The sequence below is a fragment of the Strix uralensis genome, chromosome 4 (assembly GCF_047716275.1).
Source record: "Strix uralensis isolate ZFMK-TIS-50842 chromosome 4, bStrUra1, whole genome shotgun sequence".
NCBI classification, from domain to species: domain Eukaryota; kingdom Metazoa; phylum Chordata; class Aves; order Strigiformes; family Strigidae; genus Strix; species Strix uralensis.
Window position 1 is genome coordinate 124,482,132 of NC_133975.1, and position 24,307 is coordinate 124,506,438.

Here is a 24,307-nt window from a genome sequence, read left to right on the forward strand (position 1 = left end):
TTGGCTTTGCAACCACGGGAGGGGCAGTCAGTCTCTGCCTTTCTCTGACTCCTGTCCTGTATAACACCAAATAAAGGCAGACTGGTCAAAACCTTGTTTTTCTGTGGTTTTGCAGTGTTCACATCCACCAAAACCCCATGACATCTTTGCTGGCACAAGTTGCCGGTAAACCAGATGTGTGAGGCCTCCAAAGCCCAGTCTGAAAGGCTCGGCTTTTCTCTGACGTGCATACCTTGCGGTGGTCTCTTCATTGCAGGAACATACGGGGTCAGGGTTTTTTTGTAGCCAGAGTGGTTTCACTTGCAGAAGATGAAACAAGATCAGACTGACATTTCTGATTTTATCTGTAAACACTGGGTGCCCACACTTAGGCTGCACATTGAGGTGATATGAGCTGAAGTGAAAATACGAACCAAAGGGTTAGCTGCCATCATCTTCTTGTAGCCCCTGAGCATAACTTTCCCACCCCTGGTTGTTGAGGGACTTTAGATACTTGCATTTTTATGAAGCTGAGAAAATGCCTGTCTCCATCTGCAGTGGCTTATGAGAGAGATCGTAACTGTTAAGCAAAATTATCAAGTTTAGTGCACGGGTAGCTGAAGGAGATGCTGTTGCTTATGGTTAGCCACAGTATGTGAAACTATTTTTCTTTGGACTTCAAATAGGGGAAATTGTGACGTAAAAAGGGGTCAAAGTGGAACCAAGTCACAAACAGCCTGAGCAAGCAGGTGCCAGTCATTATTGGGGGGAGGCAGAAAGGCAGTGTAGCTCAGGGAAGAGGTAACCACCTGAGGTATGACCCAGGGGTGCTTCAGGTTTCAGTCTCTTTGCATCTGTATTGCTTTCCAGGTGATGTTTAAGGTGAGAGGATGGATCCACAAAACCCTCATAGCAAGCTGTTTCCAATTGGCCTTTGGGTGTTTTGGCACTTTTGATTTTCCTGAAGACCTTTGGCGGAGCTTGTAGAGGTCTCTAGCCTTCCCCAGAACAGTCTGAGGCCAGCACATATTTCAGAGTTCAGTATTTTTAAAAACAGGCTAGAGCTGCCTCAGGTTGGTCACTCCAAACAGGAAACAGCAATTCCAGTAGCTTTTTTCTGAACTGAAGGCTGTAAAAAGAGCATGATCTTTTCAGAGCTACTCTCTTCGGAGATACCATGATACCAGCAGCCAGCTGAGGGGTGCAGATGTCCTATAAATCTTTGATTAACAGGTGATGTCTATAGCTTGATACATTCTAGTTCCTTATTCCTCAATTTATTCCCCTCTAAGTTCATCCAACCCTTTGGTTTTTATCTTTCAAGTGGGAAGGAGTGTTTATGTATTTTTCTATGCAATTTTAAAAGGTCTGGAGGGGAAAATTTAATTTTATTTCTTCTTTTAATTTGTTCTGTATTTTTTTGATATTTTGTTTTAATGGTGGCCAAACTGGCTTTTTTTTTTTTTTTAATTTGGATTACACAGACATTTTTTGTACATGATTTAATTGGTTGACCTAGTACCTGAGATTTTTTTTTATTTTTTTTATTTTTTTTCTCCTTCCCCCCGCCAGTTGGGGTTTTTGTTTTGTTTCCAATGAAACAGTTACAAATGAAAGAGTGATAAAAATCAGCCTTTTACATGTAAGTTGAGGAAAAGTTTCTGGTCATAAGATGAGCTAATCATGTAATCCTGCTGTGAATTAGACCGTCTTGAGGGGAGGGGATGAGATGGAAGGATGCATGTATGGTTTACTCGCATATCCCAAAGGATGCATTGTTCCAGAGAAACGATTGAATTTGTGTGTTACAAGAACTGTCCAGCCGGTGAGCTTGAAATTTCAGCCACATGGTTAAGAAAACAGGGGCAGAAATTTGGAGGGTGTAGTTAGATTTGTGATTTTTTTTTTTTTTTTTTTTTTTTTTTTTTTTTTTTCTGGGACAGGTGGGAACCCGCAACTCCCATCAGCTTGCCCTGGGTTGTGGTTGTCATTGTTCAGCTCTTCTGGAATGAGCTCAGCGTTAATACCGTGCTGTGCACACATGCGTGCGGGAGGCAGGCTTTACCCCGAGGGACCCTGCAGAGTTTATTTATGCAAATGGCAAGAGCCAATTTGTTGTTCTCTAGGCGATGTTTACGAAAGCCTGCGTTGTGCCCGCTATCAGCAGCGCCAGATAGGAGAGCGCGCTTGTCAGTGATAACTGGTGGTAACTGCCCCGTTCCCATAGTTGTGACAATGACGCTGGTGGCTCTGTTAAAGGAGCTAAAAATGAGCCTGGTGTGGGGAAGTGACTTGTCCTTCTCAGAAGCGTGCTCACTAGCTGCCCAGCCTGGAGAAGATGGCTCATATGCCTTTACCCCCTTTCTGAGTTTGCTGAATATTCACTGCACTCACTTCTGCCTAAAAACCACCCCAAAACCAGTGGAAGAAAGAAACCTTCCCTTTCTCAGCCTTTCAGATGTGGCGCCATGCACAGTGATCTCCCATCTTGATAGCCCCAGGGCTGTATGTGCCATCTGTGGCACGGTCCCTTGCCACGGCTTGATTTCTCCTAGGCAGAAGTGGTTCCTGAGGCTGGCACCTACTTCTGCAGTCACTGAAGCAGAGAGGTAGAACGGCTAACAGAGCACCAAAAGTCAGCTAGCAGATGGCTGTAAAACCTGCCGCCTTTCTGCTGCCGCCTTGTTCGTCTGGGAGTCGGGCCGTGGCGGCGAGCGGAGCGGTGGCAGGTGCCGTGGCAGAGAGCGCTGCGGCCATGTTTAAGAAGCGTCTCTAACACATCCATGTAATTCCAGCTGAGCAATCGTGGCACGGAGGTGTTTCTTCTCCTCTGCTTGATGTAGTTATTCTGATTTGAAATCAGAGGACCAAATCTTCACGTAGCATAAGTCAGTGTCTTGCTCCATCGCAGTCAGGTGAGCGTGGCTTCGATGGTGTCTGGAAATTTGGGGCTGAGCTAATTACATCTGCTTCAGCTCTTGTGCACACATGTGTGTGTGTGTGCAAAGGTTGTTTTGTCGATTCCCTCTTGGTGAGCCCTTTCTTATGACACCTGTGTTCTTCTCTGGGTTTGAAATGCTGCCACATGTAACCCCCCTGAGCAGCCTGCCCTCCTGTAAACCTCTTAGCTGGGAGCAGCAGGCAGCTCGTGAGGATGCAGCACTGCCTTGTCAAGGGGCTGGGTATGGAGGGGAGGCATTTTGGCACAGGGCAGCGTCTGAAAACGCTTCATGGTTGTGTTACTCCTATGAAGATAAATATTGAGAAACAAACCTGTTTATTACTCTTCCTCCGGGTCCTGTGCTTTGGCATGACTTGACCCAGATACGGATGGCCACTCGCGCTGCTTGGGGAGTTGAACATGTGGCTTTCTGAAGCCCGTACTGAGACAGCACGGTTTATTTGCGTGCTCCCAGCAAGACCTGAGGCAGATTGCTTTGTGTGGGGGTTGTGGACCACGAAGGGAGAACAGGAACATTGGGAGCACGGAGGGAGACTGCCAGCTCTTGTAATTATCTTGTAATAATTTGCTTGCAAGCTTCCTAAGCCCTGCTTCTCTTTTTGGAAACAATAAACTTTCTCTGGGAAGCACTGACACAGCTGTCTCTGTATGGAGATAATTTTGAAAGTCTGCCTTCTGCTCTGCAAAGCATAAACTGCCAAAACAGTGAAAAATGACCGTTTTCTTGGGGAAACTCTTTGGCTTCAGTGAACTCAGATTGAGCCCAAAGCTGATTTTCCAAGGAGTTGTGTGCATGAGTTATTTCCAAAAAGATGAAATTCAAATTTAGCAGAATTCCCAAGCCGGGCTGATTTTTTTTTTTTTTTTTTTTTTTTATTTTTTGAGGGGAGGAGGATGGGGGGAAATTAGACCATTGCTCTAAAGAGCATTTAGCCAGGTCTCCATATCCTCCAGATGCTGCCTTATATGGCAGCTGTCAGCTAAAGAGGAGGCTTGAGTGAAATTACTGCTGAGATGTGTTCTTGGTGGGGCAGCTCAGCCCCTTGTCCTGCAGAGGAATCAGTGTGGGCAGAAGCAGTGTCTGGGAGACCTCTGCTGTGACGGGTGTGTGCAGAGTTTGTCCGAGCCTATCCCTGGTGGTTCTGGAGGCTGGAGAGGCCCCACTGGTGTTGTCCAGTGTGTCTCCTGAGCCTTCACTGATGACTCTCTTGAGAGAAGTCCGCTCTGACCTCCACGCTGCCCTTGGCACAGCAGTTCTTGTAGGGCAGCAGATAAGGGAGGCAGCTTTGCTATTATCTTCTTCCATGTCTGCATGTAGGAAATGCTTGTCTTTCCCCATCTTCTCCCTCCATGCTGCCTGAACCAGGGCGATGGTGCTGCCCAGTCCCATTTACTTAGCACAAAAGCCTGTGATGAGAGATAAGGCTCTCACCCTGGCTGTCTTCAGAGGTCTTCGGTCTTGTGTGAGTTGTACGTGGACATCACCTATGACTCTTAACTAGAAGGGGATGGAAGTTAGCTATCACACTGGCCTTCTGGGGGCATGGGGAGGGAAAGGATGCTCTTTTAATAAAATCTGGATTATTGTTTGTTTTCAGCCTGTGATGATGAAGAGGAAAGGTATGAGGGTTCAAAATAGCTCTTTAGTAGAGCTGGTGAGGACAAAGGGCTAAAGTGAAGTTTTACTTAGATTTCAGTGGGTGCTTGTGTTTGCAAGCAGCAGTAACCAGTATGTGGATAGTCCCACCCAGTGGCTTTTGCAATCAGGGACTCTCTTCAGGCTTCATCAACACCTCACTAGGACAACAAATAAATAAAGGGGGTATATGTAATTGCTATCAAACACTGTCCTTAGGACATAGTACGTTCTTCCAACAGCTCCTGCCCTGCTAGTAGGTGAACAAATACAGACGGCAAACTGAAATTTAAACAAATAGAAAAACCCCAAACAGTTCTCTTGCAGTGAAATTGGCAGGTCTAATCTCTAGATGTAGGCCAGCCTTGAAACGATCTCACCTGATCCCGAAGACTTTATTTGTTTCCTCCAAGTTTTTATTTAATTTACAGTAACAATTGCTCTGCGGCTTTATTCATCTTGATCCCAGTCCAGAAATGGTGCAATGTGATTTCCTCATGTGGCTGCTGCTGCTGCAAAGACTTTCGCGTCAGTATTTCCTGTTGACTCAAATGCTCTTTCTTACTTTTGTCGACGTCAAACAGAGATAACAGATCAGGGAAGACTTCTGAGCAGTGCAAGATAGAAAAATAGAAATGTGAGGATTTCAGCATTAAGCTCTGTGAAAAAACACTCCAGCTTTCAACTCCTCCTAATTCCTGCTGTTAGTCCCCAAGAAAGGTGGCACATAACTCTTAAGTCACGTCAAATTTGCAAGTATCTGAACTATCTGCTGTTTTAAGACTTCTTTTTCCTGGCCCCTTTTTAAGCTATCTCTTCACTCTTACTCTGCCTGCTGCAAATTCCTTTTTTTCATAAAATACCACTGTTTATTTCACTGCTCAATGATTCCTGGGAGAGTGGTTGATCCTTTGCAGTTTGGCAAGCTGATGGCCTTGCTTAAGAGTAAAAATGGAAGACCTTCCTTGGCTTTCAGATCCTGGTCCCCAGAGGGTGGTCATTAGTGCTGATCTTTCTAATAATTGTTGCCAGGTAGTAGCAGGCCAATACACAAATGCTGTATTCCAAACAAGTTGTAATACCCATCCTGCTCTTTTCTTCAGTAACCCCATGGGATTTCTAAGTGTTAGGAAACCAGGCAGATAATTTGCTGGACCTCTTTTTAAAAAAAAATAAATATTGGGTAGTCCAAAGTTCTGTTAGGCCTAAATGGAAGAGTTTCAGTAATTAAATAAGCCATGCTTACGCTTGACGCCTGAAATGAGACCATGGGTGGAGGTGAGGCGTTAGCTGTTACACTTGCGAACATCATGTAACACATGCAATGATACTTGCTCAGGTTTGCAGTTAGTCTGAAGCAAGAGCTGTTTGTTACAAAAAGCTGCTAATTCCCTGTCAGCAGTAATGTGAATTTTAGAGCTTGCTGTTTCTGTGCTCACCTGAACATTTGAGAAAGAAGTAGTGTCTTCCTTTAAGCATCATAGTGCAGACAAGTACATCCAGAAATCTGAGATGGGCCATGGAGTTTTGGCAGCACTGGAGAAGCAGGACATATATGTTTTAAGTTAGGAAGAGTTAACTTTGTTTCCCTGAAACTCACCTTTAAGGAAAGAGTAGAAAATATATGCATGTTCACCTAACTGTATGCATGTTTATACAAGCATATATATTACTTACATAAATACACACACACACACAATCCATCGTCAGGTGGCTGGTAAATTAAATTACTTCCTGTTGGAGATCTGGCAAGAGGGATTTCTTTTTTAAGTACGAGCTTGAAGAGATGCCTGGACAAGCTGGGCTAGATAAGCATGTGACATGTGGAGAGATCAGCGAGGAAGGAGGCAGGAAAGAATAACAAGGAGATGTAAAAGCTGGCCTGACTGGCAAGGCAGAGGCGATATGTGCGCTGCAGCTGGAGGAAGGGTTGCTGAACAGGTAGGCAAAGCATATTTAACCAACTGCAGCAAAGATGTGGTGTTAGAGATCTGATGTGGGCTGAAGAGCCAAGGTTGCTGGTGGATTTGCAGAGTTTGTGCTGCTCTGGCTTAGACTGCTGCCATAGACAAGCCAGCTTGGGTGTTTTTCAGCTGCCCTGTAATAAAGGCAGAGTGAAACAGTGAAGTATTGTTGTTTATGTGGACTGGAGATAGCACGTAAAACGTGGCTTTGTTGCTACATGCAGTGTTATTGTGAGATTGCTGGGAATACATCTATCTTAGCTTCTGGAAGGAGCCCAGAAGGAGCTGTTGAGCAGACCCCAGGATGATGACAAGAGGCAAGCTGTCCTCATGTGTCACAAGCCATTTGCTTTCCTGCTGATGTCCAGAGCGGAATGAAAGGATTTGTGGTTGCTTTTCTTCTGCTGTGTGCATCTCAAGATGTTAATACCAGTAGTCATTTCAAGCTGGCTGGTTGCCAGAAAGCGGAGCATAACAATGCTTATCCTCTTAAACTTAGAGAGGGTTTAAAACTAGCTTGTAGATGACTAACATCAAGACTTGGGAAGGGGTTTGTGGGGAAGGAAGTGCAATAGTAGCATTAAAAGGCTGACTGGTCTCAACTGAATTGTATGCCTCTTTTTTTTCTAGTCTGCTGTTCCTGATATTCAGAGTAAAACTGAAACAATCAATACTGAATGTCCTGAAACAATTACTAGGGGAAATTTCTGAACCAGACTGCAACAATTCTGGGGTTTAGTTTTGTGTCAAATCACTGTGTGTCCTTCCTCTCACAATTAAGTGAGCACTCCTTTTGAGTGCATTAAACTCATACCCAGACTGTTGAGCATGCAGCTTAAGCAAGTGCCTCCCTATCTGTAGACTTTTGCAAAAACCAGAACAAAGCCAAGAAAGAAACCTCAGAGACCAGCAGCTGTGGTTAATGAGGTTAACTTTACTGAACAGGTTGCTTTTCTGCCCAGCAGAAACTTCGGTTTATACTTTATCCTTATCAGTTCCCTCATCACCCAGAGGTCTCTGAACGTTAATCAGAGGAAAGGTGAAATCTGAGGGCCCAGAAGGCAGCTGCTGTGCAAGCGTATGGCAGCAAATCCCATTCTGGAAAACAATGCAGATTCCCCAGGAACAGTGTTGGGATACCCTCGAGACGTCGTGCTGTCATGGTGAAGCTGCAGTGTGTGAACAGTCTGGTTATGCACATTATATTACGGAGCATCTTTCCCTAGAGAGCTGCAGTGTTTAGTACGGAGCAAGTGACTTTTTACAGATTTCTCTTGTGCTCGCTCAGGGGTATCATTTTCTGCTGATTCAGGCTAAGGACAGATTGGGAAACCCTCCCGGAGACAGTTAGTGATGAGCACACACCTACTGATATGCCTAATCCTAATTCATTTCATTACTTGGGGGCGAAATTTTTGGGGGGAGTACAGGGCAAGGAGTTACTAACAGATCTTCCTGATATTGACTTAATCTTTCCTGAAAAAGTCAGGAAATTTTTTTTTTTTTCCACCCCAATGTCTCATGGGTGCTTAATCTGTTTTTGTTTGGGAGATAATAGTTTTACTTAGAATTTTCTAAGCCTGACAGAGGATGTGATTAATGCTGTTCATATCTGTTGTGTTTGCGTGTGTGAAGGATCGCCTGTTCTTTGTGATGGAGTTCGTAAATGGCGGGGACTTGATGTTCCATATTCAGAAGTCGCGTCGCTTCGATGAAGATCGGGCCCGGTTCTATGCTGCAGAAATTATTTCAGCCCTTATGTTTCTCCATGAAAGAGGCATCATTTATCGGTGAGCTCTGCATTCATTCATTCATTCATTCATTCATTCATTCTCTTTGTCTGAACCCCACGGCTGAGATGATAGCTTGAGTTTTCTGCTTGGATAAATAACTGGTGCCCACTAGGAACAAGTTGTCAGCTGGGATTAACAGTACCTCCATTTTCCCCCTGCACATTGTCCAAGGTGCAGCAGCAGCTTCCAGGGAGGAATGAAGTTGCTGGCTGCAGTATTGACTATAGAGAAGGTTTTCCTATGATGTGTGTGCAAGCACATAGAAAAACAGGTTTTCCTTCTGAGGAACAGGGGATAGATTTTGTGTTGGTGTCAATTTATGTAGCTGGTTTATATCAGCCCCAGAACTGCCCCTTGTCTGCACCTCAGGTGCCTGTGTGGCTGCTGGGCATCAGCTGCTGACCGACAGAAGCCTCTGCCGTGCTGCTTTGGGCCTGACCTGCTGCTGGAGAGCATGTGTCAAACTGATGACACAGGGAGGGGCATTAAGTGAAACCTTCCTAGGTTTTCTGGGAGGTAAATGCAAGGAGCTGTTGCTTTTGCCACTGTGTGCCTTGTTATTTAAAGGCTAAGATGTGCTGGTTACACCCAAGCCTCTTTATTTCTCTATTAGGTATGGACCTGTGTTTAAACCCTATCTATTTGACATACCTATCCAGTGCCACACAGCCATGAAAAGTCTTTTCTTTCCTGCCATGATCCTACAGCAGGAGTTTTTCCTTCCTGTCCATGGCTGGCATCTTTTCATTTGTGACAGGATTGGAGCATCATTGCCTCCCTGCGTCAACCTCCACTCCCAGGTCTAAAGGCTGTTCTCAGGAAGCTATTTCCCATACGCAGCTCTCTTTTTATTTGTCATTATTCTGTACTCAGGGGGGCAGTTTGGTTATATTTTTTCCCTTCTGCACTGCCAAAGTGCTCCCCTGTCAGCTCAATCATCAAGGCATAGGCCAGCCAGCATGGATCAGACAGCCAGTCTGCTTTGCAGAGGCCTCCCTGGCCAAGATGACCATTTGACCAGTATCGTCCCATATACGCCAGGGACAGAGCAAGACCTCTTCTGGAGTAGAACAGGACAGCTAGAGCAGGGAGATGTCATCACTGAGACAGTCTGGTTATACAGAAAGGTTTCTTTCTGACATGCTTTGCAGGACACTTCTGGCATCCTCTTGCCCAAAGCACTGGAAAGGAGGAACAGTCAGTTGTTTTCTTTGGAATACTGTGCTTGGGTTCCAGCAGCAAAGCATGCATATGTGGGTATGGTCAGCTGTAGCCCTGCTCAGTCCTGCTTGCAGCATGCCAGCACTGCAAAAAATAATGTCAACTCTCTCTTTTAGCTGCTTGGTTACAGTTGTACAGCCGGGACCCACAACTGGGTTCAGGATGGGACCAGTTCTGATCCCAGTCAGGCTTTGTTAGTACCATTTCAGACTGTGGGTTGGGCCAAATGTCGTTTGGTTTGGGGCTTTGCATAGTTTAACCCAGGTGATGTAGTTCTGTGTTTAGTAGTGCATCCTCCAGTATCAGATAAACCCAGGTTTGAACACGCTAAATCCAGAACAGCTGAAGGCTAAAGTGGCCAAAGGGCTGGGGCCTGTGCAGGGGACACTTTCCTGTCTGATGTTGAGATGATAGGATAAATCAAGTAAAAGCAACTCCTCTTCCTCTTCCTAGCTTGAGCTCCAGTAAGAAACAGATGGTCAGGTGAGGACAGAGACTATTAAATTATTTTTAAGTATGAAATCATATGATATATGTGGTACGGCGAAATAGAGGAGTTTCATTTTAATATTCTCTGGATCCTGAGAGTATGAAAATCGGTAGTGATGTATACCATATGTATTGAGCTTCTAAAGCACAGTGATTGTCTGCATAGAATAACAAATCTACTTACTCTACAGCTGGATTTCAGTCTGATTCTTCCCTTGTGAATAATGCCAGCCGCTGAAGAGAGACCCTGCCAGATAATTACGCAAATGACATTATCCTTAAAATAGTGACATCCAGTAGTTATTGTCAATCATTCAGCAGCAAAACTGTGTCTGTGCATAATGTAATGCCACTGTGCTTACAGCTTGTTCCGTCCCCCCAGCCTGCTGCTTGTCACAGAGCAGGAGTAATCGATCCCTCTGGGTTTTGGCACTCTTCAAGTGCTGCCGTAATTCATGATAGAAACTGGAGGAGTAATTGAAAAGCTCCTTGAACAACTGCATGGTCTTTGAACTTGCTGGAAAACTGTTTGAGCCGTGGAGTCAGGTAGCTTCAGCTGCATGTGGCAGATTTGTGGGGGGATGACTTCGTTTTTTAAAATTAGTTGGAGTGACTGTGTTCTGGAAGTTGTAAGGGGAGAGGGCTGCTGGCTACGGCTGTACTGAGCTGAGGTTGCTTCTGTCAGGTCACGAACACTGGGCTCCAGGAGGGAGTCTGCAGAATGGAAGGAGATACTCAGAAGGGAATCACTGCACTTGTGTAAGAGAGTTCGGAGGTTTCATGATCAGAATGTGAGTGCTTGTTTAGGAAGCTGGGAGCATTGGGGAAGAGACACCAGGAAAAACCTGACCAGAAAGTGTTTTGCCCCAAGCTGTTCAATGTACCTATTCTTTCTGGATTCCCAGTGTCAATGCTGGCCTAGAATATCCTGTTTTCTTCTGGGCTAAACTTAAACATAATAATACTGTATCTTTCCTTGCCCCCTTCAAGATTAAGCACTTCAGGAGAGAGTCTGCATTTACCAACACAATGAGTGTTCTCCCGGTAAGTCAGGTTGCTTTTGCCACAAGTGCTGCCAAAAGCTGGGTCTTCTCAGCTTTGAAATGCCAGAGAGGCTTGAGAGCTGGCACTGAAAGTTTGTTGAGAAGTAGCTGAATTGTGTCGCTTTGGCATGGAGTGACAATGCTGGTAACAGCTAAAATCAGGTGTTTGTTGATTCCTTTTCTGGCCACACATACGCAATTTGAAATAACCATACTGCAGTATTTCTGCAATTGCTACTGTGAGTCTGTGAGAATGGGGTTACCGAGGCAGATGGTGTGTTTTGGTTATATGTGACTTTTTAACATTAAAACCAGGCTTACTGCTGGATTGATGCTCTCATAGGATGGTTTTCATGATGCAACTGAAATTTTCAGTAAGTTTGCTTCACACTTCGAGGAAACTCTGCTTTTTGTTACTAAGCCCTGGCCAGAATAAAAGTCCCATAAACGTATGTCTGTGTATTTGGGGTTTTTTAAAAGAGAGCTTTCAGTTTTACAGAATTTTTTTTTTTTTTTTTTCATTTGCAACACTGCAAATGAGAGATGGCTTTCTGGCCTTATCAAGGAAACATCTCTGTCTTGCCCTAAGCTGAGATTTATCTGTCAACTCAGCAGCGCCTATTTATAGTTGCTTCCTGAAAAAATGTCAACAAGCACAGTGTGGTTCCTTATCCCATCATACAGAGGGTAGGACTAGAATGCATCCAGCCCATGAAAGCAAGCTTTTCAACACGTCAAATCATAGTATGTTGTGCACCCCTAACCCCAGAGGAGTAGGACAAGGACATATTTGGGATCAGCTTATGCTGGATGTTGCCAGGAAAAGGTTAGGTGGTAATCAAGGCTATTGTAGATAAAATCTTTGCTCACAGGGCACTGTTCTTGCACTGCTGCTTTCTTTAAGCTTACCTCTAAAGGAAAATAGTATGCTGGGTCCTGGTGCAGGTAGGGAGGTTGGTTTGTGATTTTTATCTAAAGACTCTATGTGCTATTTTTCTTGAGGCAGCTCTTCCCGACTTTCACTTTCCAGTTCAGCAATTCCCAGGGTAGGGGAAGCATATTTTGGCTTCTGGGCAGGCTGGAAACAAAACAAAACAGTGTGCACATCTGAGCAGTATTAGATTGCATAGTGGCTTACTCAATGCAAGTGAGCTAGTCCACTCAGTCTTCTAAAAAGCAAAGAGCTAGTAAATGATTATAAGGGTTTATTTTGAAAGCAGGACTTTTCCTTCCATGTAGCATTACTGTAAGAATGGCTTACATGGAGTTGGGTAGTAGAGATACCCGCGTGCCCCAGCTCACCGCTTGGCACAGCACCATGACAGATACATCGTTAAGGGCATAGGTAGCGTAGCGTGTAGGTAATGTAGCTGATCAAGTGCCAGGGGAGCTAAAAGGCTGGGCTAGAGAGCTTGGGAGAAGGACTGGTGGTTGGCTGACTGAAGAACCTTGGTTTTGCCCTGAGGGCTTGTTCTAGTTTGCTTATTCTGCTGTCTTTATGTCTGTATTGATAATTTTAATGCAGCTGGCCCTTCTAGAGATGGTCCGGGTCTGCTTGTGCTCCGTTATGCCTCTGAATGTAGGATGGTGTGCACAGAGTCCCCATGCTCTGATGTGGCACCAGCCACCATTAAGTAGGTCCTGTGACTTGATTGTGTTTAATAGGATGTGTGGTCCCTTTGGAAGGCAAAAGATAATTATACAGTTATCCAGATGAGAACAAGGTCTTGCCTTGGGTCTGAACACTAGCTCTTGGGAAAATAGGATAGGCTCATTAACCTGAAGTGTTTACTTTTCTGTGTGTTACCTGAAAGCATCACCTTCATGTGTGTGGTACTTCTTATGACAGGGAAAAGCACCGTCTCCTCTGTGACCAGGTCTGTGAAATCATCACCTTTCCTTAGTGTAGGAGACCCATCAGGTCTGCAGCTGTGTGTCTTATGACTGTTGGCTTTTATAGGGAATGAATTTTTGCAGCAGGTTAATTCCCTGCCAATTCAAACAATAAGCCTGTGACACTTTTAGGAAGGTTTACATAAGTCTTTTACAGAGACCAGTTTTGCTGGAAAGGCTCTTATTAAACTGAAACAACACTAAAGTTTCTTTCAGCAAAATCAATTAAAAATTACATGATGAAAACAGAAGCTGAATGCCTTTCCTAATTACATACAGCCACTGTTAACAGAGCAACTCTTATTAGCGTGCTGTTTGCTTTTTCCATGGGTCAAGACATTGTAGACATGGGATCCCTCATGTTCTCTCTCTGTTGATTTTTTTTTAGGATTTTTTGGCAACTGGTGAATTTGTTTATTCTTATCTCATGCCCTTTTTCACATCTGGAGCCAGATCTTGTTTCCCCTGAGGTCAAGGGGCTTTCCCCAGGGAGGCAGATTAGCAGTTGAACTGGATCTGTGACTGATAGTGCCCTGCAAGGCAAACTGACTGGCTAGGGGGCTATCCAGGGATTACCATTGGTTTGTTTAGGTGCTATGCATAGCTTTGTTTTCTTAGCAAATAAAGATAAGTATTTTTTTTAATGAGATGGTTTTAAGCTTTTCTGAAAGCTTTTTTGCTTGAATGTGCTACAGTAGATGCACCTGTAGGTAGTCTTTGCTGTATTTGATGCCTCCCTCTTGCCCCTGATTTGACAACATGTGAGCAGAGGCAGGTTTGCATCTGAGAGGAAAGGGTGGGAAACAGCTCGGCCAGTGCCAAAACAGGTGTGCGCCTCTGCTCTGTGGAGTACCATAACCTCAGCCGTGGGATCTGGTCCCTATCACCTCGAGACCTCCTAGACTTGGTGCTTTCCTGGATTGGGGCCCTGAAGACAAGAGTAGATATATGTAAGCAGAACAAAATGAAGGATGTGCTGTGTTATGAGAACAGCGGAAAGAATGAAATATAAGCCGATTTTACGGTGAATGAGTGAAGCAAATCAGCTAAAAGCTGCAAATTGGCACAGAATAGCATGCCAACAGCCCCATCCCTACAACAACTGCTTAGTGCAGAAGAGAAGTTTTCATGCTGGAGTCTCTGGAAACACTTCATTCAGCTCTGGAAAATACAAAGGAATGTCTCTAAGGGTCAGGAGTGTAGTAATGTCTGTGGATATCTTATCTGACACTCAACAGCTCGTGTAGACTGGTTTGTGCTTCTAGAAGTGCATCTTCCACATTGTTTTCCACTCAAATGTGGTTGTTGCATGCTTGCAGGCCGGGCTCTTTTACAGCCTCTGGCATGCACTGTTTAAAGTGTTGTTTCTCTGCACTTGATCAAATGGAAAGTGCAGAGAAAAAAACCCAGCCTCTCACGTTTCCATGTCATGTTTAATCAGTCACTGTGGAGGACAGTTTAGTCCTGATTTACAGTTATGCTTACGAAGAGCAGTCCTGTTTTGAGATCCACATATCAGATCTCTGTGCCCCATTGACTCCACTGTATATAGTCTGTGAACTTTAATGCAACTTTCCACATGACTAAGGACTACTGAATAGCCTACAGAAGTTATTGGCTCTGCTAGTGTCTACTTTTCCTTTATGGTTATATAAAAGGATTGATTTGAAACCTGCAAACCCTGCACATAATGAGTTTGTATGAATCATTAAAACCCAGAGCTTGAAGGGGCCTCAAGTTTGTCTAGTTCATCCACCTGCCCCAAGGCTGGATAACCTTTACCTAAATGCAGGTCTCTTGTACTTTCACTCTTCTTCTTTGGTGTAGTTGTTAACATTTGCATGTAATAACTTGTGTGCTACACTCTTACACAGACTCTCATTTACCGAATGTTTGAAATGAGAGCTCAGTGTTAGTTGGGAATTCTGGTACTGGTGCAATAAAAATAAGCAATACTGCTCATCTGTGGAGGGGATAAGTGATTAGATGTGACTTGGGTTCTGTCATTCTTTTCTTGACTAATACATCCTTATGAAGGTATTTCACAATTAAAAAGCATGCAGATGCAATTTCAGAGATAGCTATGTGTAATGATTATAGACAAGTTCTTAAAGAAAGGAGTCCAGAATTAGACACAATCTTTAAGTCCCAAAGCACCTGGGAATATTTAGGTTAGAACTTCTGAAACTAAGAAACTTCTCTACAAAAAGGCCATTTTTCTGCCTTTCCTGCCCTCTTCATTCTTTTTTAAAGGTATGAAGGTCATGAGAAGGAGAAAAAATAAAAATTGAAATAAATTTTAAGATGTTATGTAAAATTTATTTTTAAAAACTACCCCTAAATATTATTGCTACCTTTTTAGTCAGAACTGCTCATCTGACTTTTAACATGTTCCCTGAGATCAAGGGCATTCAGGCCTATGATTTTAAGGACACAATTTTCAAAACTTTTGCTCTGAGATCTTCAGAATTGCCCAGCATTAATCCAGTCATTTTATTGATCTTTGCACTCATCTCGAATTGAGGAAGCTTTCAATATTAATGTCAGAGAATATGACCCCTGAGTTAGCATTAGGGAGGCTGATATATATAGCTGAGGAAAAGGTCTCTGTCAACCTTAATAAATGTTTTGTACAATTTTTTAAAACAAAGATTATGCCAACAAAATACTGTTGCATCTGCTCCCTTTGACTTGCTGAAATGGAAGATTTCTTTCAACATGACATGCTGCAGTGGGTGAAGCTACTATATATGTAAGGGAGACAATGAGAAAATCAGTATTGTTGACACACTTGGCCTGCAGCAACTGCCGTAGCTGTACAGGGAGAATTTGACTTATTCTTTTACCTGTAGCAAGATCAGTGCCTGATGCTTCCTTGGTCAATAATCCCAATGTTTAGATTTTAGTTTTTCTACCAGTGAGCATGTAGGTACTCTGGTTTTATGCAAACAGTGGAATTCTGTAAAGTCACTCAGCAGCTTTTAATATCAGTGGTGCACCATTGTAATGCCTTGTCTTTAGATTCTAGTTCAGAGTCATCAGCTGCCTGTAATGATACAGATATAAACTAGAAATAATAACACAGTAGAAAATTCCAACTGTTACATTACAACACTGCAGTAATAGTTGTGGTTTATAATTCAGAATTTCTGTAGGAGAAAATTCCATCTCCTGCCAGCGGTACGCTGGGCAGGACAGCGGGCACAGCTTTGCTTCTGCCCTCTGCGAGGCAGTGGAGCTGGTGCTGGGGCTTGTAGTTAGGTGCTGGTGCGGGCCAGGATGCAGATTGCGAAGCCTATTCCCATGGAGCAAGGGGAAAGCATTACTCATCATTTGGCCTCTGAGTCATAACACCTTTGCTGTTAATAGGATGAAGAACCTCCCCTTTTATGAGGCTGTGCCTAAAGGCACAATTTAGTCTTGGAATTGTATTACCCGATTATTATTCCACTAAAGCAGGTGGCGGTATTCCAGCTGACAACAATGGAAACGGGAGCAAGCCTTCAAGTCTCAACGGTGTACAAGGTGTGATATATTCAAAGCCGCAGAGATCCTCCATGCTCTGAGCTGACTTCTTCCAAATCAATTTCACAAGCACGATTTATTATTAACATCTAGTGCCACTTTCACAAATCTCTCGGCAGCATAGTAGAGAAGTGCTTCTGGATCAGGAAAATTCCTTCCAGCTAGGAGAAGTTATTTACTAGCTAAATCCCTGATCCAGGCATACTGCCATGGCAAAGTCCATACAATAAGGATGTGAATGTTTGCATCTGAACCATTTCTGATCTACACCGTTTTGGGGAAGGCAGCAGTGTCATGGTGCCTTGCCAAAGTGGGTCATGGCTTCTGTTGATTGTGTTGGAAAAGCAAGGGGGCTGGAGGAGGGGATGGGGTGCCGGGCGGGAAATTGGGAAGAGCAGGGTTAGCTGTGCAAGGTAGCAGGAGGAAATTTTTCCATGTGCAAACCTGTGTGGTAGAAGGGGTGGTAGGAAGTGATCCCTTCAAACTCTTTATGGGCTTTCAAATAAGCCTGCATGTGCCGTTGTAGTGAGGCTGCAGTGTGCAGGCTCTGTGGCACCCATGTTAAAGTGTGTGTGTGTGACATTTAGCATGCAAGCTTTGGGTTTTCTCCTCCCTTCTCTACATCTGGTTACGTTCCTTTTGACATTTACCTGAGTATGAGAATGTAGCAAGGTCCCGTGCCCTTTTTGACTTGTGCCTAAAAGCTGAATCAGTGTCCTTTGTATTTCTGTTTGTCAGTATCTCTTGACCATAAGTTGAGGAATTGTATGCTTATCTATGTTTTGGGGATTTTGACACAATCTTGCAACTTAATGTAGCCTTTGCCATTGCATGCACCTTTTCTTAAATTTTCCCTCTTCTTTTATAACTATTCTTCCCAGCTGGAGCTTCCCATTTCAGTACTTCTCATGTCACTAGTTTGAAACCTGGTGCCCAAAGAGCAGCTTTACAGCCAGAATTTCTACCTTCAGCCACTGTTGAGCACAGAAGGGAGCAAAGATCTTGGCAGCTGGCTCCTGCTTCTTGCTTCTCTGCCCAGCCTTGATAAATGAGAAAGCCAAGGAGCTGCTCTGACTCATGCCAGCTGGCCAAGCTCCCAAAGAGACAGCCCACCCACCGTGAAGGTCAGAGTGTGACACTGCCCGGAGCATGGAGCAAGAGCCGGCCCTGTCAGTGGTGTTCCCGCTGGGGTCTCTTTGGGGCCAGGGCAAACCCCCGCAGGAGAGTTACAGCTCTCCATCTCCTTTGTGCTTCTTGAGATGCAGCAAGCCAGCAAAGCTTCAGCTGGTCCAACTCACGCATTGAATCGCAGAGTTAATTGCAGTGTTGTGATGGCTGATCGATGGCAGCCAATCTGCTGGCGATAGGTTTGAGATGGGACTAGTGTAACTCATACCTGAACTCTCGATTTTTTTTTTTTTTTTTTTTTCTTCCCCCCCCCCCCCCCCCCCCCCTCCACCCCTCCACAAAGAGAAAATGCACAAATAAGCCTTTATTGCACTGTATCTGTTAAATGGATAGCTTTTATCTGTGACTGAGCCACTTGAAACATACTTTTCTGTCTGCTTTCGGAAAGACAATACTAACCTGTGCTTCTTGTTGGAAATCATGATGTTTTGGAAAGGAATCAGAGCAAAGTGAAATAGGCTTTCAAACCTCTAAAGCCACAAGACGTCTGCAGCTCAAGTGGGCTGAAGTCTGATTCATGAGTGGAGAGTCTTTGTGTTGCACATTCCCCTATGCTCTTTTGTCTGTTCTGCTCACTGATGCTCAAATTGGTGACTACCTTGACAGGGATAGCCCCAGGGGGACAGACAGGTATTTATGGATAAAATTAATGGAAAACTGTCTTGCAGTCTGCCCTATTTACTGCACTTCGTCATCTCCAGCCACAGCTGCCTTTGGGGACCTTCAGGACTGACAGCTTTCCCCAAGCCACAGAGCAGTCAGGAGAAGTTCCTGCCAGAGCTGTTGGGTGCTGCATCCCAGCATCAGCTGGTGGCATCTCTGGACCCCCACTGGCCAGGAAGCAAGACAGCAAATTCCAACTGTTGCCATGATCCAGTAAGCTGACATTGGGCTGAGGATGTGTGAAAGGGAGGGGATGTCAAATGACCATTTCTGGAGGCCTAGCTGTTACCTCTGCATAACTTAAATGTGGCATGGAGTATCAGATATCTCCATGTTCTGTCATGTCTAGGACAGGTTAATTGAAGTCACTGTTTGACTGACTGAGAGCCTTCCCTACTTTCTCTTCATTTTCTTACAGCCAGACTCATGCTGAAATTCTCCACCTCTTCTCCAGGGAAGCTCCTAATTTCCAAGTCTTTGCTCTGCTTGTGTCTTCCTTGAGACCTTGCTGTGGTTTGGGGTGGTTCAAGCTGTTCTGTTCCCTGGGGGATGCATCCAGTTAAAAGATGGCTGTCCCTCAATAGAGTTGGCTTATAGATGTGAGCACATAATTCCCATAGGCTCCTGATCCCTAATTCCCTGAAGCCCACACTGAGTATGTGAAGATGCCTGTAGCCACTGTGTATAACACAGGCATCACTCGCTCACTCGTTTGCAGGTTTTTCCTTGGCCTGTGTTGGCAGGGCTGTTCACAGCATTGGCCAAGTGAGTGGCTGTGACCCAGGCACTGTTATGTTAGGAAGAATTTCAACATTAATTACGTGTCTTGGCTTTAGGTAGAATTCTGTCTCTCTGGACACCAGAAGTAGTCTCAGAAGTTTCAGTGTGGCTTCTGCAAACAAAACAAACAAACTTTATTTTACAGGCTTTGGGCTCTATAGGTTTCTCTGGGAGCATCCGCTCTTTTGGGACATTTTTCCTTTGTTTCCCTGCCACTGAGAAGGGACAGCAGTTTTTCTGGAGACGCTGCCGAGCATTGCTAACATGCTAAAGTATTTGAGCTGCAGGAAGGCTGGCACTTCCAGTCAGATAGATTAAAAAGGAAAACTTAACGTTTCCCTTTGCTCTCAGTCACCTTCCTCATTCTGAAGGGCCAGAGGAGGGAGGGATGGATGGATGAACACAATGCACTGTTGCCAGCATGGCTGTAGAGGTTGTCTGGGGCAGAAGTGTGTGCTAGGCGAGAGATGTCTATGTGGATCATGTTCTCGCCCTAATGGCTTTCCTCCCCCTATCCTCCTGCCACTGAAGTCATTAATGCTCGTTTAGCCAGGATGGAAACAAACCCAAACAACAACAGTCTACAAAATAATTCGGTCACTCCAGACTTGTGTTTTTTTCCTCCAGTGAAGCAATTAGTCTCCTGTCATCCCATTTTTAGCTAGACTGGAAACAATTGGCTGGACAATAGCAATTCCTCTCCTGGCAGGGCAGTCACCGGATCCACTCGGTGATGGGAAAGGTGAGGCGCCTTCCCTTGCCTGTCTCTGGGGGAAGAATCTCCCTAAAGAAATTCCTGTGGGCCTTGCTGAAAGCCCTAGTTTTGTGCAGCCCCTCCCGGTGAGTCACAGCCTCTGGCTCCTCTGAGAGCCCTCTGTATGGTTGCATTTTCTCTTGGCCTGCTGCAGGGTTAACCCTTCTGTGGTTTCGCCCAGGCACTTTCATGCGTGTATGACCCATTCCACTCACTAGCTGATGATGTAGATTGTGGGTGCCAGAAAGTCATGAAGTAAACTGTGGTTTATACCAACAGCAGGCCAATATATGGGAGTCTCATGGAGCAGGGGGAAGATTTTTCCAGTCTTGCTAATCTGAGTGGTTCTTGATCCTAGGAATAGCTCAGCCTGTGTAAGGGGACAGTGCTGTGGAGCAGGGGACTGTGTGATGTGAGCAAATGCATTGGAATTTGGCAAAAAGCAGCGGGTGCAATAGGGAGGACGGGGTCCAGCTGAAGTCCTGTGGTAGCACCACAGAGAGCCATGACGCAGCTCAGCCAGAGCAACCTGGGAAATCTCTCAATTCCTATAACTGCTTGCGACACGAGTAATGTGAAGTGCTGTCCTCTGCCAAGGGTGAAGGCTACAGCTGTGCCACGCACAGGGCCTTCCTCTTGCTGCTGTAGGTGGTTGTAGCACGTGGGGAAGTGCTGGTTTCCCCCTCCATCGCAGCACATCCCTGCAGGGCACCATGTCTAGCCAGCACACAGCACCCTTGCTGCCCCCAAAAGCACGGATGGGACAGAGCTTGGAAGGGCAGGTTCAGATAGGAAAGCAGTGTGGCCATGCTGCTGGAGGCGAAGGCTTAAATCACCAGAAAGAGGGACCTTGCTGTCTTTAGCTTCTAAAAAGCAGCCCTGATGGCACCTTAGTGGCTGGCCAGTGCTACACCCGAACACTTTCCTTTAAAGATGCATGAAGAAGCTAAGTCCGAATCCATGTTCTGTCTTGTTTCTGAACATGAGGTAAAAGCCACAGGGTTGCTAGTCAGATGCCAGAAAAAGCTCCAGCTGCCCAGGGTAACTGAGGACAAAGGGGAGCTCTGCTTGCTTGGCTGCTGGTTTAACAGTAAGTCACCTCATGTTTGAGTAATGCGTCACTAGTGCTGGAGCTCTGACATCTGTGGTATGAAGGCGCTGTGTGGGCACCAGAGCCATTGGGCTGTGGAGCACTTCACCTTGAAATAGAAAGCTGGGGTGGAGAAGCACTCGGCGAAAAAATCAGCCATACAGGCTCATCTGGGGATGCGTAGTGGAAGGAGTTTCGGCCTGGTCCCTGAAGCTTGGATTAGCTCTGAGGCAGAGCCTGCTGCATCCAAACATCATAGTGGGTGTCAGCTGCACCCGCTCCGTGTCTGGGCAGAGCCGCTCTGGGAGCATGCTTTGGTTGCTGTGAGGAATGGAAAGGCTGTTCATAAGGGTTGTCTTCTTGTTGGGCGTTTTCTGTTTTGAGTCATTCCAGCCATGGTGAAGGTTGCCAATGATGCCATATGTGACAGCGAGAGCTTGGTCTGGGGGCAGCAGACCAAATGCCAAAGGGTTGAGTTCCTAGCAGGGGTGGGTGTACAGACACAGGCATGAGTGATAGAAGTGCAGAGATTTAAAACCAGTGCTACAAAATTAAGGAATTGGCTGGAAAGGAAGCAAGTTGGGTTTGCATTCATATCACTGTGGTGCTTCCCAAGTCACCACGGGGACGTGTGGGGTGGAAAGTGAAAGTAACCCTGTGTTTAAAAGCTGATTCCCAATGCACATGGATGTAATCTTGATGTGAAAGTGGCTGCTATGTCACAGTGTGGTTGATTTCCTGTTACAGTCTAGCATGAAGTACGCTGCAGCACCCACACCACCATCCCCCACGCAGTGTCCCCTGCTCTCACAACCCTACCATGAAATCATTTCTCATGCGAAATCATGAAGAGGTTTGCAAACCATTTTATAGTAAAGCGCTGTGAAGTCTACTTGAAAACAGAAATGGGCAACAGGTAAACCACATCTGTATGGTGTCCCCAAAGTGCAGAGAGGACACAGGTCATCTATTGCTCCTTGTCTGCGTAGCCTACCTAGAACAGTTCCAGGAATTCACTAGCTTTAATGTATCTTTTGTGGGTGATGCACATCAGCATATTAATATTAAAATAATTCACATTTCGTTCCTTTTTCTCAGGGCAGTAAAGAGTCATTCTGCTCTCCCTGACCCTCTAAGGTCTTCCATTAGTCATCAATCAATTATTTATTCATGGGGAGAGTATCTGAAAACAGCAGTCTGAGAGTAGCAGCACTTGACTGTGTAGATGAGTTTGAAGTGCTTGCTGACTGAACCCACTGGAATCATCAATAACATTAAGAACTGCTTTCCTGCCACAAAATAAAAATACAGCCTTGTAGGTGGAGTGTGCTAAACTTTGATGAGGACATGAGCTAAAAACCAATGCACTTTAGATGTCACCTAAGCGTACCTTTAGCAAGCACAGACAAAGAGTTTTGCCTTCAAGTTGACTAACTTTTTTATTGTGATAGAAAATGTGTGTTGTTGTGCAATTCTGGCCTGTGTAAACACAGGAAGTTTAAATGCAGAATCTTTAATCCTGAGTTTTGATCTGGTTTGGTACCATCACACCTCTCAGCAAAGATTTCTGTCTGGTTTGCCTGTTTCTTGTCTCCCTAGATTAGAAGTAAGTTTCAGTGAGGATGTGTGGTATCTTTTTCCTGCAGAAATGGATTTATGATGAAGACACTCAAGCATATAGTCAAGGCCTGTGTAAGCAAGAGGGACCTGACAACTTCAGATCTTCCCCAGTTAAAATAGTAAAATCTGAGTGTCTTGTAGTCTGTGGTGTTGGCCTGAAAAAGGCTGCCATTAGAACGGTTGTCCCAGGTACCTTGCAGTAAGCAAGGCATCCTGGTCCTGGAAAGAAGAGTGAACACACAGAGTCACAGCGTTGAATTGACTCTGAATCAGCCAACTGAAAGGCACATGCTACTCATGGGTAACACCCTCAAATTTCCATCTTAGCTGGAGCTTGCTGCACGCTAGTGTTAGTCATTATTCCCATTCCTGTCCTGAAGATGCTCCTTGTGCTTCTCTTACACAAACTTCCCAGTTCCTTCCCTGGAGTTGATATTGGGTGATGAAAGGAAAGGGGCACTGGTTCTTCATGTTGCAAAGATGTGACTGTAGTTGCCAATTGAGGGACTGGCTAGTTTTATCAGGGGAAGGACTATAATGTTTGGTTTGGAAAGCAATCTTTTAGTGTGGTGCCACAGAAAACCAAGTCATGCCAGGAGGCATATTCCCAAAGACGCAGACACAGAGTACCACTGGGTATCCTCCTCCATGGTCGCACGTTGTAGAGGCCAATGTGCCCTATGGCACTGGGGAGGTGCCACTGGGGTTGCAGTGACTCTCATGCAGGGACTTGACAGATCTATGTGCTAAAAACTCAAGAGGTGAGCAGTGTAAAGACAGACTTCCCTCATTCAGATCACATTTCTATCCTTTTTCTAGATGAGGTCAGTTGAGACAGTGCTTATTTTCGTTTTCTGATTCATTTGTTTTATATATTACAGAAACAGGGGAGTTGGAAGCTTTTTGTGCATGGTAGCCATATCAGCTGAGCATTGATGGACTTCTGCTCTAAGTTACTTCTGTTTTGCTTGCAGTTGGGCAACCAGCTAAGGCACCTAATTTGGGAACTTAGGTAGCCTTCACAACTGGTGAGACAAATTTGAGAGGGTCTGAACTGCCTTGGGAAAGCCCATGTCTCCCTGTGCTAGCTGGAGAGGGAGCTCTGACCAACGAGACTTGTGGGTTAAGTACCTGATGTGGTGCGGGGACAGCACTGGTTGTGGGCAGTTTGGGGTCTGTTTGCTGCCTGTATGGCATTTGGGGTGATATATGGGATCTAGTCTGCCCCCGTTGGCCTGGCACAAAGCTCAGTGTCGCTGGTTCCTGCAGGCAGGCAGCTTGGGAGGAGTCCCCAGAAGTGGGAGGGGGATTGCAGAAAGCTCAGCATGCCCAGCCAGGAGTTTCACCTGGCTCTGCCCTGCTTATCCAGGATACTTGGGCTTCACACAACCCTGGATGAATCACCTGTAATGAGTGAATAGCAACAGTAATCCACATGAAATGAGAAACTAAATCTTGGGATAATGACCCATTTGCTAGGCTCCTACAAATACCTCTTCCATCTGATTTCACTGCTGCTATTTAAGTGATTGTTGTGGTGAAAAGCAGGGAGATCAGAGCAGTCAGAAAAGCACTTTGTTTGCCCGCAGGTTCTTTGGAGTCTTAGAAAAAAGAGAATCAATGATATCAGTGATGGTCTCAGGTTTTTTTAAGAAACAACTCTCAAGACAGCATCTCCTAGGAAATGTATTTAAACTTTGTTCCAAG

At 45.1% G+C, this 24,307-nt stretch overlaps 1 protein-coding gene across 1 annotated transcript in view; it reads left to right on the forward strand.

Annotated features, from left to right (window-relative positions):
- The window catches only part of PRKCH (protein kinase C eta), a 119,630-nt gene that overhangs the window by 64,961 nt on the left and 30,362 nt on the right, over window positions 1-24,307 (forward strand). The window contains exon 10 of the mRNA XM_074869003.1: window positions 8,177-8,331. Coding sequence (XP_074725104.1) covers window positions 8,177-8,331 — 155 coding nt within the window. The remainder of the gene's footprint in view (window positions 1-8,176; window positions 8,332-24,307) is intronic.